A 16,064-nucleotide genomic window follows, 5' to 3' on the forward strand; every position below is an offset into this window, starting at 1 on the left:
CCATCAAATGTTACTCCAAACAGTAATTACTATATCAGAATTGTTTTTATTTATGATATCAAAAAAAAAGAACCGGTTCAATTTTCAACTTTTAAGAGGGCAATATTCTGATTCACACTACGTACTTGATCATATATTAGTGAAAGCTGCCTTTTTCAAAATAAAAAAAGGCTAATCAAAGGCTTAATGTCTTAGTGAAGTGGTTAGCGCTTTTGGCATGGTCTTAATCCAAAGTGCGTGTAGCCAATAATGCCTAAGAGCATCCTGCTCTCACTATAATTCGAAGTGCATCATAGCTAAGGTCTAGCGATGCTCTAATGATTATTTATGTTTTGTCACTAGGCATATCATTGAGCAAAATACAGCGCATTAGAGGCCGGGTCGTGCAATTTTCTTTTCGTATTTGAAATGCACGCTGCCTTTACAAAATTTAAAAAAACGCTAATGAAAGGCTTAGTTTCTTCGTGAAGTGGTTAGCACTTTTGGCATAATATGTACAGAATTAAGGAAAAAACACTTCATATTTCAACACTTCCTCTCAAATGAAGTCTCCTTAGGTCTTAGACGTCGAATAAAAACAAGAAACAATTATTTTTATTTAACTATACTATCCGAGATTTAAACTCGAGACCTCTACCTGATACAGCGGAATCTGTTATGGTAACAAGCATGCTACATCTACTGCATAAGTGCACAATCCAATACGCACTGTAGTTATCTCTGTCGAACCCCACCTGTTTTCTCCACATTTTTTTTGCCTGTACGGTTGCAGCTACAGTCTGATGAATGCCTTCTGCAGAGGCTGGAAGGTTGCTCCTTACATCACTTCTTCGCCTGCCTTCTCGCTGCTCCAAGCAAGAGGACTTTGCCGACCAGTCCAGTGTTGAGCACACAAACTGCAGCCACCGCACCACCAACCACCAACCACTTCCAGTCAAAACCATGTTGAACTGCATGGGAGCTGTCATTCTCGTCATCGATTTTATCAGCAATGGAGAGGTCATGGTCCACGGGACCATTTGAAGCCGTGATGGATATCTTAGTGGTCATTCGAGCCATGATGGCGCTGTGTGACAGGGTATTTTCTGTGTCTCTCATTTGCTGGTACGCTCTGAATCCAGACTGAAGTTTCTTCACAGCACCCCACATGCCGTGACGAACAGCAACCCTGGCTACATCTTTTGGTATGCCCATGTCCTCATAGTGAACCAAAGTTACTTCACATGCAGATTGCTGACCCACATGTTTAGGCGATTGAACTGCGTTTCACAAACAAAGAATATGATTACAGTGTTAAGGTCTAAGCATTTGTGTTCATGCCTGACTGGAAACCTTTCATGTTCAGAACAAACACAGCTCAAGACACCATAATGATACTAACTACTAAGAAAAAGAGTTACCAGCTTTAATACGCCAACTTGAGAAGTACAGCTCCACACGCCTCGGCTTTTCTTTCTTGGGCAATGATGGATATGGAACACCCTGACAAATGGAGGTTGCTGAGTGCTCACATATATGCCACTTACATAGGATGTTATCAAACATTTTCTACAGGCAGAGTCTTATCCATATTTTGCAAACATGCCAGATAAGGCAGGCATGTCGCTCTAATATACGGAGACCTGAGTTTGGTTTCTCAGCAAGATGTGTGTGAGAATTTAACAATAGTGATTATGTTGGTTCAGTCTTGATTCTCATCAGTTAAATCTATCTTTAAATACTAAGATGCGCTCCAGTCAGGCTGCTATCAATAGTAAATGACCCAGTGTAATGTTATCTTCCTGTGATACAAGTCCATTGTTTGTTTTCCAAAAAGTCTAGCACATATTAGTCAGAAAAGGAACATAGTGATTAATGTATATTCATCTCCTCCTAGACCTAGAAACCTAATAACCTGATATCCCATAAAACTTAAAAGGTGCTGATGAAATTATGCAAGCAGATCAATCTTAAAATACACTGATAGGTAACTTCAACACATCATGCAGGAAGATAATAAACAGTTTACTATCTGAGTATTCGATAGTTTTGGGTTACTGTTTTGTGGCTGACTTGCAAAAAAGAAAGCTCACGATTATCGCTTTTGGAAAAGAAGCATTTATATTAGGTCCAGATCAATTACAAGGCCACTTCTGAGAAACTTCTGCAGACTACAGTCAAACAGCAGAGAAGTGCAGAACAAGAATGTTATATTAAATGAAGAGTAAGCAATCTCTTGGAGAAAAAAGGGTAGAAAAGGAACATAAATTTCACATAGTAGGTGTAACCGTGTAAGGCTAAAAGTAAAGCATAACCATTGAGCAGGAAAATGGAAAGGGGACAAAACATTTCACCGTCGTCAGTTATAAAATTATATGAATGATTGTTTCAGATAATGGAGGGAGAATAACATTACATGAGTAAAAGTATCTGTTAACGTACCTTTGTAACACAATAGTACGTCTTCCCAGATTCCCATATGCGTCCTCCAAAGATGTATTCACGGTCGCTGCAAAAGAATGGGAACTGGAAAACAAACAACATGTTGGAATTGAGAGTTTAACATGAACGTACACAGGGAACAACAGAAGCTGGACAAACCTTTTTTATCCAGTGGACAATTGTTGCTCCATTCTGAGGGAACTCATCCAAAGATTTGGAGTATGCGAGCATGGGATCCCACTTTAGACGAAAATCACCATCCCAGAAAAAATCTCTAACCAGTTCAGGAGTAGCATCCTCAAAAATAGTGTGGCTGCAGTACATTATAGGTCCCTCCTAAAAAATACATTTAAAATAAACTCAGGAGATGTATACGAAGATATTATGGTAAAACATTTAGCCGACACAAGTTACTGCAATATGCTAATTGTTCCTGCTAATTTATGTAAATCAAGTAACAAAAAACGTGATCAAACAATCTTCCTGCTAATTTATGTAAATTAAGTAACAAAAAAGGTGATCAAACAATCTAGTCTCAGAATTCATGCTTCAGTTGAAAAGGCTAACAAAAAAAACTGGGGGCAGGTTAAGACAGCCCCCGGGCATTGCATTAAGAAGAAGACCTCGAGAAAACCCCTGAACCCCTGCCCCACCCATACACAGCGGCACCGTAGCCAGTGTGAGAACGACCACGACCTGAGCCGGACCTTACACTTGTGCTTTGCCGTGGGACAGATGAGTTGAACACAGGACCTGAGGAGTGCTACCCAAGCCACCTAACCAACTCTAATATTACCGCCTCTCGTTCTATTTCTTAGTACGTTCAATTTCAGACTTTGTAGATTCAGTAAATGCTAGAATCTAACAAAGAGTACACTAATAAACACTTCAAGGGACTCATGGTGTGTGTAATGTCACTGGCCAATGAAATGATAGTATGTACCATAAGGGGAACCAACGAGAATGGACTTTCAAAAATTAAAATCCTAGCCCTTTGCCATTTTAATTTAACACCCAGAATTATTCTTTTCATTGAAGGGCGGGCCTGGTGCAAGCGGTAGAGTCTTACCACCTGTGACCAGAAGGTCCCGGGTTCGAGTCGCGGTCTCCTCGCATTGCACAGGCGAGGGTAAGGCTTGCCACTGACACCTTTCCCCAGACCCTGCACAGAGCGGGAGCTCTCTGCACTGGGTACGCCCTTTTTTTAATTATTCTTTTCATTCAGACACTAACATGTTATACGCCACCTCAGAATCGTGGTAGAAGTACCTTCTATAATATCCTATATTATCAGCATTTAATTCTTTCACAACCCACTGGAAAGACAAACCTCAGGCTCACGCCGCCAGGCCTTGTAGGTCATGTTGGAGGTCGTGCGCTCCATCAAATTCTGCCAAGCTGTATCCCCACTTTCCTTGTTATCTAAAAGTTGCAGGAGATGTTCTAGGTCCTTCTCAGTGACAGTATCATGCTCACCCTCAAAATTTGTCCTGCCGATCAGAAAATATTAAAAACCGAACTAAGTTTTCACTGCAGAAAGAATATAGGAAATTGTGGTGCTTTCTTATGTCGACAAAAACAAGTCATGTGGTTCTGTCTACTTGCAAGAACACATACTAAAACCAGCAAACGAGGATGAAATAAACCACAGCCACGGTGGATCCCCAGCCCAGCAGCAGCAAGTTTATGTTGCTAATCCTTCCATGGTGCAAAGCAAACGAAACTTACCAATCATCAAAAACCTATACAGCCTACACAAAGCTATAGACTCTTCTATCAGCGGAGCCACAAGTTTCCATCATCGCTCTCTGTCACCAATTCAAAATACAAACACGCATTCCGCTCCAACTCTATCGACATGTGTCAGTTCATCAAGTCAGCTGAGATGAAGCGCAAGATCATCAAATCTCCTAAACTGCCTCCAGCACGAGGACAGGGCCACCCCTGAATGAAGCGCAAGATCATTCAATTCAATTCCAAACCCCTGAATGAAGCGCGAGACCATTCAATTCAATTCCAAACTGAAAGGCACCTAGTCTGCAAGAGAGACAATTGCCAAGACTGACAGGCGCAGGCGCTGCATTCCCGCCACCTACCCTGGTCCCCGGCCAACCCCGGCAGACACTATGCAAAATAAATTCAACCCCTAAACGCTCACCTGCCGTCGGCGCAACCTCCACCGGCCCGGGCCGCAGCGGCATCGTCATCGGGGGAGGCCTTGTCCTGGTGCTTGCCTCTGCAGCGTCGGAATGCGGAGGAGAGGAGCCTTGGCGCGACGGAGCAGGCGGAGAGCGCGGTGCAGGCGAGCCAAAGCCTCCGGGCCCCGAGGCCCGGTGGCACCCAGAGGATGCGGAGGCGGGTGCGGAGGCCGAGGAAGAGCAGCCCCGTCCAGCGCGGGCGCCAGGACCAACCGACGACGAGGCCGATCATGACGGCGGCCCAGATCGGCACCGCGCAGAGCAGCACGTCGACGGCCATCTCCACCACCGCGGGACGCTGCAGCAGCGCCACCGCCTCCTCGCACCAACCCGCCATTGCTGCGCTAGGGCTGGAAGCTTCCGCCCCTGATCCGTCTCGCCAATCCCCTTCTCTCTCTCTTTTTTTTTTGGGGGTGGGGTGGGGGGGTGGGGGGGGGTCCCCTTTTTCTTCCTCGGCGAAATGGAGGAGAGGGGGCAGACAAACTGGGGAGGAGACAAGTTGTTTTTGGAGGAGGCTCGTGCCTGCGCCCGCGTGTCAGAGACTCATAGGCGGCAGATGGGGACAGGTTGAAGGGTAGACCCACGTGTCGGTGGGAGGTGGGATGGGCAAAGCGGTAGTATATGCCGCGGGACCTCCGGCCGCGAGACTAGTTAATGCGCGGGGTTTACGAGGGGATCGACCGTGACGTGGCGGCGGTAGTTTGGGTTTGGCTGGCCCCAGCGCCAGCGGGATGGTCGGGTGGGAGCAGTAGCTACTGGCCGTTGGGGTCCATCCACACCGTCTCTACTCTAAGCCCTTGTTTACTTCGCGAAATTTGGAATTTGAGGCTACTGTAGCGTCTTCGTTTTTATTTGGTAAATAGTGTCCAAACATTGACTAATTAGGCCTAAAACATTCGTCTCGCAATTTCCCACCAAACTGTGCAATTAGTTTTTCTTTTCGTCTACATTTAATGTTCCATACACGAGCCGCAAACATTCGATATGACAGGTACCGTAGCAACTTTTTAGACTTTGGAGTCCAACTAAACAAGGGCTAAGCAAAACTACGGGGCTACCGTTAGGCGTTAGTAGCGTACTCCTCTTCGGATGGGATAGAAGTGGATAACTATTACTACCTCCGTTCTAAAAAATTAAAAATAATTATTTTTTTAAGAATCAAAGTATTCTGAGTTTGACCCAAATTAAAGAGAACTCTAAAAATTTATGACATCAAATATATATACTATAAAAAAATATAATTAATGAAGTATCTAACGATACTTTGGTATCATGAATGTTATTATTTATTATATAAATTTTGTCAAATTTAATATACTTTGATTCTCCAAAAATTAAAATGACTTATAATTTGGGATGGAGGAAGTAACCAGTGGCTATTTTGATCTCAGCTAAAGAGTTGTTAGATTGTTATATGTGGATGTATACAACTAAAGAGTTGTTAGATCGTTACATATGGGTATCTAACAATACTCTCACGTCCCTCCCTATCCTGTATGTGATCTGGACTCGCATCGCATCGTGCTCATATAAGTTGGAACAGTGCATGCCTAATGATGGCACGAAGTCTACTTCTAAGACGTGTCAAGTGATACAAAGGAGCCGGATTCTAAAGTGTATTGAAACAATTAACGATGCGATGTTGAATAAATATTTAAACTTAAATTGTCTGAATGACCCTGCAACAAGCCATATGTTATGCCTCAGACATGCATGTTTTTTAGTTCTTCCTAAAATGAAAGCTGCGAGCGTGCCTACAGATTCTGGCTCAAGGAGGCGGCTAGCGTTGGGTAGAGTAGACCTGATTAAAGCATGGACCGGCTGTGTTGAAAAAAAGAAACTCAGCATTTCTTTTCTTTTCTAGCTGTAGCCCATTGAGCATTCACAGATGTTTCTCTTTGGTAGTTTTTTGGGGTTTTGGGTCAGGTTGCGGATCATGACGCGTTGGTTGGTCCAGGCTCAAAACCAGTCACAGTCGGCCCGAAGCATTTGGTCGGGTTAGGATTTTCATGGGACGGGTCAGGTTAGGTTAGGTTGATTAGAGCACAATATCTTTTAAAAAAACTCACTCTCTAAAGGTTTATTTAGAGAGTCATTTAATTAAAAGCATTTCTCTATGTTTCTTTTTTTTTTGCCTTCTAACGAATTTTTATATCCTGTGCACATTTTATAGCCAGTCTCGCGCTTTATCTTTGTCTAGCGAGAAATCAAAAATAGAGGATGCCAATATCAAGAGATCTAAATAAAATATGTCGTTGCAGGGTTTTTATTAAAATTTCTTTTCCTATCAATAGGAAAGATATAAATAAAGAGACTATTGAGTTGCTCTTAGGGCTTAAATGGCTCACATCCATAAATTTTTTTTCCTAAAAGATCTAGAATAATTCTTCATATATTAATATAAGGAGGAGTTGAAAAGACGCACACAAATGTGTGGTTGAGTGCTCATTGTTTTTAAGTTTTTTATCATTTGATCCATGTGATGAGCTCTTATTGTTTTTAAGTTTCTTTGTAAATATTTTAATGAGAAAAATATGTTGTTCTAATAATTCTTCATGAGATGCAAGTAGTGTCTCAGGATTCAATTTTAGCTCATCAGGTGAAGATTTAAAAGCATCAAATAATTTCTTATGTTCTTCACAAGAGTTGTTTAGAAATGAGTTTTTATTTTCCAATTTCAATGTTTTAGCTTTCTTATTTTCTAAAAACATAGTCATGCTAGCAAGTCTACTAACAAGCTCATCATATGAATCAATATGATCAACCACATTATCATTTGATACCTTGGTGTCACCTTGTGACATGAGACAATGTGGTGTAGTTGGAGAGCTTGTAGTAGCATCATCATCATGGCTTGAGCATGAACCAACATCATCATCAAGTGTGCATGGGGTAGCATCATCATTTGCAATACTTGTGGCATCATCATCAATCTTGTCAAGTGATCTTGTGGTAGAAAGATCATCATCATCACTTGACCATGAGGTGGAGCAATCTTTCACAATAACCAAATTGTGGTCATGCTCGACACACTCATGTGCCTCCTTCTTGGGCTTATCATCATCATCATTGGAGACACTCCCATATATTAAGTTGAGGTACAACCAAATATCATGGGCGGTCTTCATGTACATAATCTCCCCAAATATGTTATCTTTCATGGATTGATAGAAAATGTTAGTAGCTTGGCAATCAAGATATAGGCATTTCTTTTGCGCTTTAGTTGCATTCTTTTCATCTAACGCATGAGAAAACACACATCTACGATCCACCATATTTGGGGGTAAATAAACTTAAAATTGCATGTTATCCAATTTTTTCACCGTGCAAAGTGTGTGCCATAAAAAATATATGGACACTCAACATCTAGCCCATAAGTCGCCATCCTCTTGGGTCAGTAAAGACCACAAATGAGAGACATAGCTCTGATACCATGTGTAAGGTCGAGATGGCGGACTAGAGGGGGGTGAGTAGTCCTTTCTAAAATTAATCGTGTCGGCGAACCGAAACAAGTGCGGAATTAAAACAATCGATCTAGCCAAGACTACACCCCTCTATCTATGTTCTCTGGCACCTTGCAAAGATCCTAATTAAGCAACTAAGGCGCCGGGCTAATTAGAGCTCACCTATCCAATTTTAGGAGCAAAGTCACATAAACCTATGCCACTAGTACTTTAAGCAACGAGGGAGCTTCTACACATGCTAGTAAGCAAAACACAACGTTACTAACCTCACTAGCAATGCTCAATAACAAGGCTACACAAGCTAAATTATAGAGCGTAAATTACTTAGCTACACAAACTAAGTAATGTGACTAACAAGGTTACACAAACTAAATTAGCCACGTAAGGGAGCTACTTCTATGCTTCACAAGCAAGAAGATAACTAGTGAACTACACAAGCTAACTAATTACAAGAGCAACTACACAAGCACTATGTATATGAAAATAACTATAAGCTTGTGTAAGGGGATTGCAAACCAACAGGGAGAACAATGTTGACACGGTGATTTTCTTCTGAGATTCACGTGCTTGCCAACACGCTACGCCCCCGTTGTGTCGACCGTGAAGGGAGACCATGATGCCTAAGAGGGAGGGGGTGGATTAGGCAACTTAAAATTCTAACTCAAAACTATAGTCTCTTTTTCTAACTCTAGCAAAACATATGCAATAGATAAACTATCTAAATGTGCAACTACGATTTTGCTAGTGTGTTGCTATCTCTACCGCAAAAAGAGTAATACAAATAATGTAAATGTGGAAGCTAAAGAGCAAGGTAGAGATATGCAAACTCCCATCGACGACTCCGGTATTTTTACCGAGGTATCGAGAAGCGCGCAAGCTTCCCCCTAGTCCTCGTTGGAGCCCCTCGCAAGGAATCCCTCGCAAGGGCCAAGCTCCCGGTCGGGTAACTTCGTGGATAGCCTTGGGCCTTCCCCACGCGCAAGTGGGTCTCTGACGTGTCTTCTAGCAAGCCTCTCTCGGATACTCCCCGCCGTCTTCACTATCAAGCTTCCAGCTAAAACGTCGTGGGCCTTGTTCCCTCTGGTACACGGTGGTGGCCACACCACAAACGCGGTTGGTGTGATCTCGCAAGACTATAAGCCCCTCCGATGTACAATAATGGTACGTGCAAGCACCGAGTGGTAAGAGGTATGCTAACCTCACTAAACACTAGGCCTAAACCTAGAGCAAGCGCATAAGCAGTGGTCTAATTAACCTAAGCACTTCGCAAAGCACCTACGCTAATCGCCTAATAAAACACTAAGCACTATGCAAGTGGAGATCACTAAAATGGTATATCAACACCCTTGATATGTTTTCTCAACTCCACATATGACAAATGGCCGATTGGGGGTTGTATTTATAAGCCCCACTGATAAAGTAGCCGTTGGGGATGAAATCTCGCTTTTCTGCTATTGACCGGACGTTGGAGTTGTCCTGATCAGACATGTCTGGTCGTTCTGACCGTTGGAGCCGTGAACAACTGATCGGACGCTGCCAGTGTCCGGTCACTTGCCACCGGACGCGTTCGGTTGCAAGTTCGCCGCTCTGGAACCTCTCTGTACTCGATCGAACGCTGTTGTCCTACGTCTGGTCGGTTTGTCGCCAGCGTCTGGTCCAGCGTTTGGTCGCTGCTACTATTGCCAAGCCTCTGATCGGAGCTTTCGGTCGCTTTTCGCCAGCGTCTGATCGCTGCTGCTATTACCGAGCCTCCTGATCAGAGCGTCCGGTCGCTTTTCTCCAGCGTCCGATCGCTTCTATGAGCTTGTTTCTTCACGATCTTGCGTGTGGCTTGGTTCCTATCTTCGTGCTTAGACTTTACTTGGTATCTTGGGTCTTCTCTTGTGCTTCTAAGGTCTTGCTTAAGGTGTTGATCATCGGATCATCACGTCGCCTTTGTTCAAGTCACGTCTTGCATCCTATTGAACTACAAAACAATCACTTGCAAATTCATTAGTCCAATTTGGTTGTATTGGCCATCAAACACCAAAATCTAAAGTAAATGGGCCTAGGGTCCATTTTCCTTACAGACCGCTCACTTAGTGATGTGGCGGCTAATTGGCATCACCCGCCAAGCCCGCACATCAAGCACCGCAAGAACCTACCTCGAAAGTGAGGGTAGCTCAATGACATATTCAACTAGTGTTGCTCTTCGCGGATCCCGCGGGGTGAGCATAATGCCTCTCACAAAAGCTCTTCTCTAGAGCACCACGCAAGCTTCTTACGGGTTTCGACGGAGACCACCACCAAGCCATCTAGGAGGTGGCAACCTCCAAGAGTAACAAGCACCACCGGCTTGCAACTCGATCACCTAGTGCCACTCGATGCAACCTCACGATGCAATCGCACTAGAATTACTCTCACATAATCGAATGATCACTATCAAGCATATGTGAGATGGAGGGCTCCCAAGCACTCTCAAGCATGGACACAAAGTCCTCCAAGGTGCTCAGCACTAGCCATGGCCAAGACCCCCTTCTATTTATAGGCCCACGGGCTAAACTAGCCGTTACCTCTTCATTAGGCAAATTTCGGGATGACCGGACGCTCCGGTCAGATCGATCGGACACACCCTGCTAGCGTTCGGTCGCTCTACGCCGTCCACATGTCGCTCTGCGTTCAACTAGAGTCGCCTGGTCTCAATGGTTAAGTTGCGACTATACGTTGCACGGTGAATGACCGGACGCTGCTGCGCTTGAGTCTGGCCATTTTCAAAGAGCTCCCCGAGCCTCTATTTTGCGACCAGACGTGTCCGGTCCACCATGACCAGACGCAGACCAACGTCCGATCAGTTCTCTGCCCACGCACCTAACTCTAGTGCCACCTACGTCACCATACATCAGCACTGATCGAACATACCCTGCCAGCGTCCAGTCACTTTCAGCGCCAGCGTCCGGTCGAAGACCGACACCTGCACGCTCTCTGTCGCCACTGACCGGACATAGGACCCCAGCGTCCTGTCACCACGTGACCAGTGTCCGGTCCACTCTATGAGACCCTGTCTTTTCTATATAGGGCGCCGGTGGCACCATCGGACTGTCCGCACTCAACGGGCAGACACTCTGCCGGTGGAGTTTTGAACCCTTGTCTCCGTTCCTTCACTGAGTTGATCCACATCAACTCCAACTTCATCTTCTTTGTAAATGTGCCAACACCACCAAGTGTACACCACCATGTGTATGTGTGTTAGCATTTGCACAAACATTTTTCAAAGGATTAGCCACTCAACTTGTCATGCCACTCAATCCTAGCGATGATGTAAAGTTAGATCACTCGAGTGGCACTAGAAGACCGATATGCAAACAAGTTTGTCCCTCTTAATAGTACGTCCATCTATCCTAAACCTGGTCATCAACTTCTCTACACACCTATGATCGGTGAAATGAAATGTCCTAGGTTATACCTTTGTCTTGCAAGCTCCATTCCATCTCCTCCAATATCGATGCAACACATGCACCAACACGATCAACAATGATATGATCCACTTCATATCATCACGTGATCTTATTGGTTCATCGATCTTGACCTCACTTGCTTTTCACCGTTGCTTTCGTCCATTGACGCCAATTCTTGCTCAAACTTCACCGCCATGCGGTCCATCACTCCAAAGCCTCCAACTTGTCCTTCACGCTTGCAACCGGTCCATCAAGCCAAGTCATGTTTTGATCTTCTCCACCTTGATCACATGACTCAATGTCATGTCTCATGTGCAATAAGCTCCTTCATCATCATACGTATGAGCTTTGCAACATCTCCAAGTCATTTTCACTCTCATGGCATATGTTGCTCACACATATGTACCTGTGAACTAATCACCTGTGTATCTCACATAAACATAATTAGTCCACCTAGGTTGTCACTCAATTACCAAAACCTCACAAGGACCTTTCACTAGCTCCGGCTCTACTAATACTTTTTTGACGCACATTGCGGGAGCCAGAGCCCGCAAGAGCTCGGGCAAAGAGGCCCTGAAATGCCTTGCGCCCGCCGAGCACCATATTTTAGCTACGTCCAATAATTTCACAAACTACATGTTGAAGTCTCATTGAGAGGTTCTTGAAAATCTGCTAGTATGTTTCTCACCTTGGTAAAGTAAGATACAATTGTTAATAAAAGATTTAAGCTGTAAAAAAGCTATTACGAGATATGTGTCATAAAAAGATCATAATTTATTTAGCTAAAACAAGTATAAAACCTACCATCTTTCTATCTCTCTTAAAATATATGTGAAACGACCCTCTATTTTCATCAATTTTCAAAAGCTAAAAACTATATCTATACCTAATAATAAAGACACAAAATTTTAGCCCTTTTTTTGTGTGTTCATTTTTTGGTCTGTCTTCCTCTAACAACAAGACAATATAATAGAGAGTTTCTTCCGTCCGGATTTATATATATAATAACTCATGTTCATACGAGTTAGAATCCTAATCTAAATAGATCTAATCGTGTGTTAATATTGAATCATAATCCTAATCTAAATAGAAAAGGAAAATAAGAGTAAAAATTAGGAAAATATACATCCTTTGTCCACACGTTCCTAATGTTTTTGTCTGCAAGTTTTTTTTATCTGGTACTTTCCTCTGTTGTGCATCCGCTTGGTTCTATTTTATTTTCCAAAATCTGTTTCTTCAGATACGGTGTTTTTTGTTCCTAATTTATTTTATCCGTAAGTTTTTTTTGTGTGGCCCGTGCGTTCCTCTGTTGTGCATCCACTCGGTCTTATTTTTCCTAAAATCTTCTTCTTACTATGGTGTTTTTTAGTTTTTCTCAAATAAACGTAAAAACAAATAATAAACACACCAACTATTCTTTGAATCATTGCCCTTTATGCAGTTTTATGATTTGATTAAAAACAAAACCTATTTTTATTAAATTCTAGACTGCTTGATGGTCCAACTAGTCGATCAGTGAACTGAGTTGATCAATTTAATTTCTAATCATGTCTAAATAGATGTATCTCTGCAATCCTCGACAAGAGCTGCCATGTGAAAATTGAGAGGTCTCATGTCATAAGCACCAGAACACGTCAACAACTAACTCCTTACCGACTTTAATCATAGATTCCAACTACACATTTTTATGGTCCTTGAAGAAAATGACGAAACTAAATATTTGACTATAGAAACACATGGATAGTATACTTTTTTCAATTATGATATATTTACTTCTAAATATTTATGTGCTTTGAATAGAATAAAAAAATATATCAATGTTGTATTTTGTATTTAGTTTGAGGTAAAGACTTTAAGTCAGCCGGCCGTTTTTTATTCCCACCGCACGCACACGGCCTATACACGCACGCGACCTCCTTTCAGCGTCGTCTTCCACCTTTCGTTCCTCGCGTCTCTCTCTCTCTCTCTCTCTCCGACGACTGGCGACTGGCGACCGGCGAGCTCCTCCCCGGTGACCTCCTCCTCACGGCCGCGCCCCACCGTCTCCTCATGTCCGCGCCGAGCTCTTCCTCGCCCCCACGCGCGTCGGCCATGGCGGATCCACCGGAGACTGGGGACCGCCGCCCCAACCGTACGCCAGGTGTTCGCCGGGCCCTTGGCCGCTCGCCGGTGATGAGCACCCACCAGGTTCGGCCGCCCCTGCCTTTCATTCCTCTTCCTGCCTCAGATCCGCTCCTCCGTCCGTCCTACCTCATCGCGACCCAGGCCCTGCGACGACGTGACCCGTTCGTCCTGCCCGACCGCGCCGCGCTACCCTTCCCCTTGACCGTGACAGCGTGACCACCTCCGCCTCCGCGCGACTGTCTGCTGCCTCCGGCCTCCACCGCCTGTGCCTGGGGGCTAGGGCTCCTTCCTGCGCGGCTGCGCTTGGGGCCGAGCCTAGCCAACCGGTGGCCTAAGCAAGGGACCCACCGGCTGCTGAGGTGCGGATTGTTCCCAGGCCGCCTGCACGGCTGAGCCAGTGACAAGGTCATCCAGCCGGCATGCCCTTCGCTCCTCCTGGTGCTGCTGCCGTCGGTATACTGCCGCGTCCATCCCTTCCCCCGACATGTGCTCTTGTGAGTTGCACAGACCTAGATGCAATTTCTATATTGTTTATCATGATTATACCTTTATATTCAGTCTTAACTAATGACATGCTCTGTTGCGACATATTGTCTTTCTGCTTTTTTAGGTGTCTTCCTCTACTGTGTCAAGTTTTTTCCCTGTCTATCTCAAACTAAAATTTCCACATAGTTGAAAATAGGTCAGTAGATTGACAGATTGAAGAAATAATGTCTGCTTTCTGTAGTAGCCATGAAGTCCCATATTTCTTATTTTTGGTTTCAGGCAAAACTCTTTTGAAGATAAAAGCAAGGATATCATAGAAATGGAAAAAAGGAAGCCTATGGAATGATACTGAATGTTGTGCTAAAATGGGTTGGGAACAAGTATTTTTTGTCTCTATGTCACCCAGTCATACAGGGTAGACCAGCTAGATGAAACGCGAGAACCTCTTTTTATAATTCTAATTTCAGATGACCTGCACATATATGGTACTGCTTATAGTTTTTCTCAAACTGAAGTTTGTGCAGGTTACTTGAACAATACCTTTGAGTTCAGCATGCATCTACCTGCTGCTTCGACAACCAGGTGAGGTTCTATTTGAGATAATTGTTTATTCAATTCTATCTCACAATGATGAGGATTCCTGCACATGATCACAAAGCTTTAGAAAATTGGTGGTTTTCCTATAGGGAAAACGATCATACATGCTTCTACCAGTTGATCATTCTATTGATGATCTTTGTGAATAGTTTTCTAGAAATCATTTTCTGCTAAATTGATTGCCTGTGGAGTAATTTCCACTTAGTGTTTTTGTGGCCCCTTTTTCGATCTTAAAGCTCCAGATTAGTTTATACTCCTTGTGATATGGGCCCCTTGCTTGCCTGATTTTTCTGTGTTTGGGGATATTTCTTGAAAGATTTTAAGCTCACGCCTGTTGTTCCTTATTTTAATTTTAGATGTACTATTTTTGTCATGGCTATTTGGACTCGGTTCTTTCTTTTGATCACCTTTTTTTTCTGCGCTCATACATTTACCTAACATTTATCTTTCATATGCTCTTTTCAGTCTATACATCTCAAAACACATTTGAGAGTGCTTCAAAATTCGGCAATTCTTTTATGCTGTAGTATTATTGACGTAATTTGAGATATGATCAGCTACTCATATAGTAGGATAAAAGAAGGCTTCAAAAATTCAGCAGCGATTTGTATGTCATTGGGGTCGACTTGCCTTTATTCTGCAAGTAGGAATCTATAACACCCCGGTGTTATGTCAGCATTTAGGCACTACAAATCATGCATATCATGCATTATCAAGCATCCTAATCATACATGCCTAATCATGTAAATAACAACTGAAACACTGCTTCGAAACATACAAAACATGCTCGTGAAACGTAAATGTTGTATACACTTGTTTAGAGTTGTTTTGCCCTGATTATGCTTGCTAGGTTAGTAGAACTTGTTTGGCAATGATTGTAAATCATCTAGAATTATTTAGTATAATTTTTGGAGCAAAGTTTGTATTCAAATTATTGCCAAATTTTGCTTTAAAAATAATTCTCCAAAATTAGGGTTTGAGTTAAAATTTACTTTATGTTTATAATTCAAAATCTAGATAGAATTGGACTTTGGTCATAAAAAGCAAAGTTGTAGAGAATTAAATTCTAAGCAACTTTCAATTTTGGTACATTTTCAAAAGATGTCATTTTCTTGCTCAAAATGATATTTGAAAGCTAGAATTTGAAAATTTCTTGAAAATATAATTTGAAAAAGACTTTTCTCCTTTCACGGGCCGCAGCCTCGTTTCTCGGCCCATGGCCAAAGCCGGCCCGGCCTGCAGCAGCGCCCGCCTCCTGTGCCAGCCCACTTCGCCTCGGCCCAGCCCAGCCCCGCACGCGTCTGGCTGCCTCCGCGCCGCGCTCGTTCCCGCTCGCCGTT

At 43.4% G+C, this 16,064-nt stretch overlaps 1 protein-coding gene across 1 annotated transcript; it reads right to left on the reverse strand.

Moving 5' to 3' along the window:
- Positions 1–532: 532 nt before the first annotated feature.
- LOC136496345 (uncharacterized) lies at positions 533–5,036 on the reverse strand. Its single transcript, XM_066491998.1, has 6 exons — positions 4,580–5,036; positions 3,752–3,911; positions 2,581–2,757; positions 2,422–2,505; positions 1,401–1,482; positions 533–1,259 (listed from the first exon to the last, which is right to left on the reverse strand). The coding sequence occupies exons 1-6, from the start codon at positions 4,954–4,956 to the stop codon at positions 823–825; spliced, it is 1,317 nt and encodes a 438-aa protein (XP_066348095.1). The 5' UTR covers positions 4,957–5,036; the 3' UTR covers positions 533–822.
- Positions 5,037–16,064: the final 11,028 nt, after the last annotated feature.

The sequence above is a fragment of the Miscanthus floridulus genome, chromosome 12 (genome assembly GCF_019320115.1).
Source record: "Miscanthus floridulus cultivar M001 chromosome 12, ASM1932011v1, whole genome shotgun sequence".
NCBI classification, from domain to species: Eukaryota; Viridiplantae; Streptophyta; class Magnoliopsida; order Poales; family Poaceae; genus Miscanthus; species Miscanthus floridulus.

Excerpts from the sequence above, each read along its gene's own strand:
- LOC136496345 (XM_066491998.1), bottom strand. The coding sequence starts at position 4,956 with ATGGCGGGTTGGTGCGAGGAGGCGGTGGCGCTGCTGCAGCGTCCCGCG. Across the intron at positions 3,912-4,579 it reads GGAGGTTGCGCCGACGGCAG|GACAAATTTTGAGGGTGAGC; the intron begins GTGAGCGTTTAG and ends TCTGATCGGCAG. Across the intron at positions 1,483-2,421 it reads CGTACTATTGTGTTACAAAG|GGTGTTCCATATCCATCATT; the intron begins GTACGTTAACAG and ends TCCATTTGTCAG.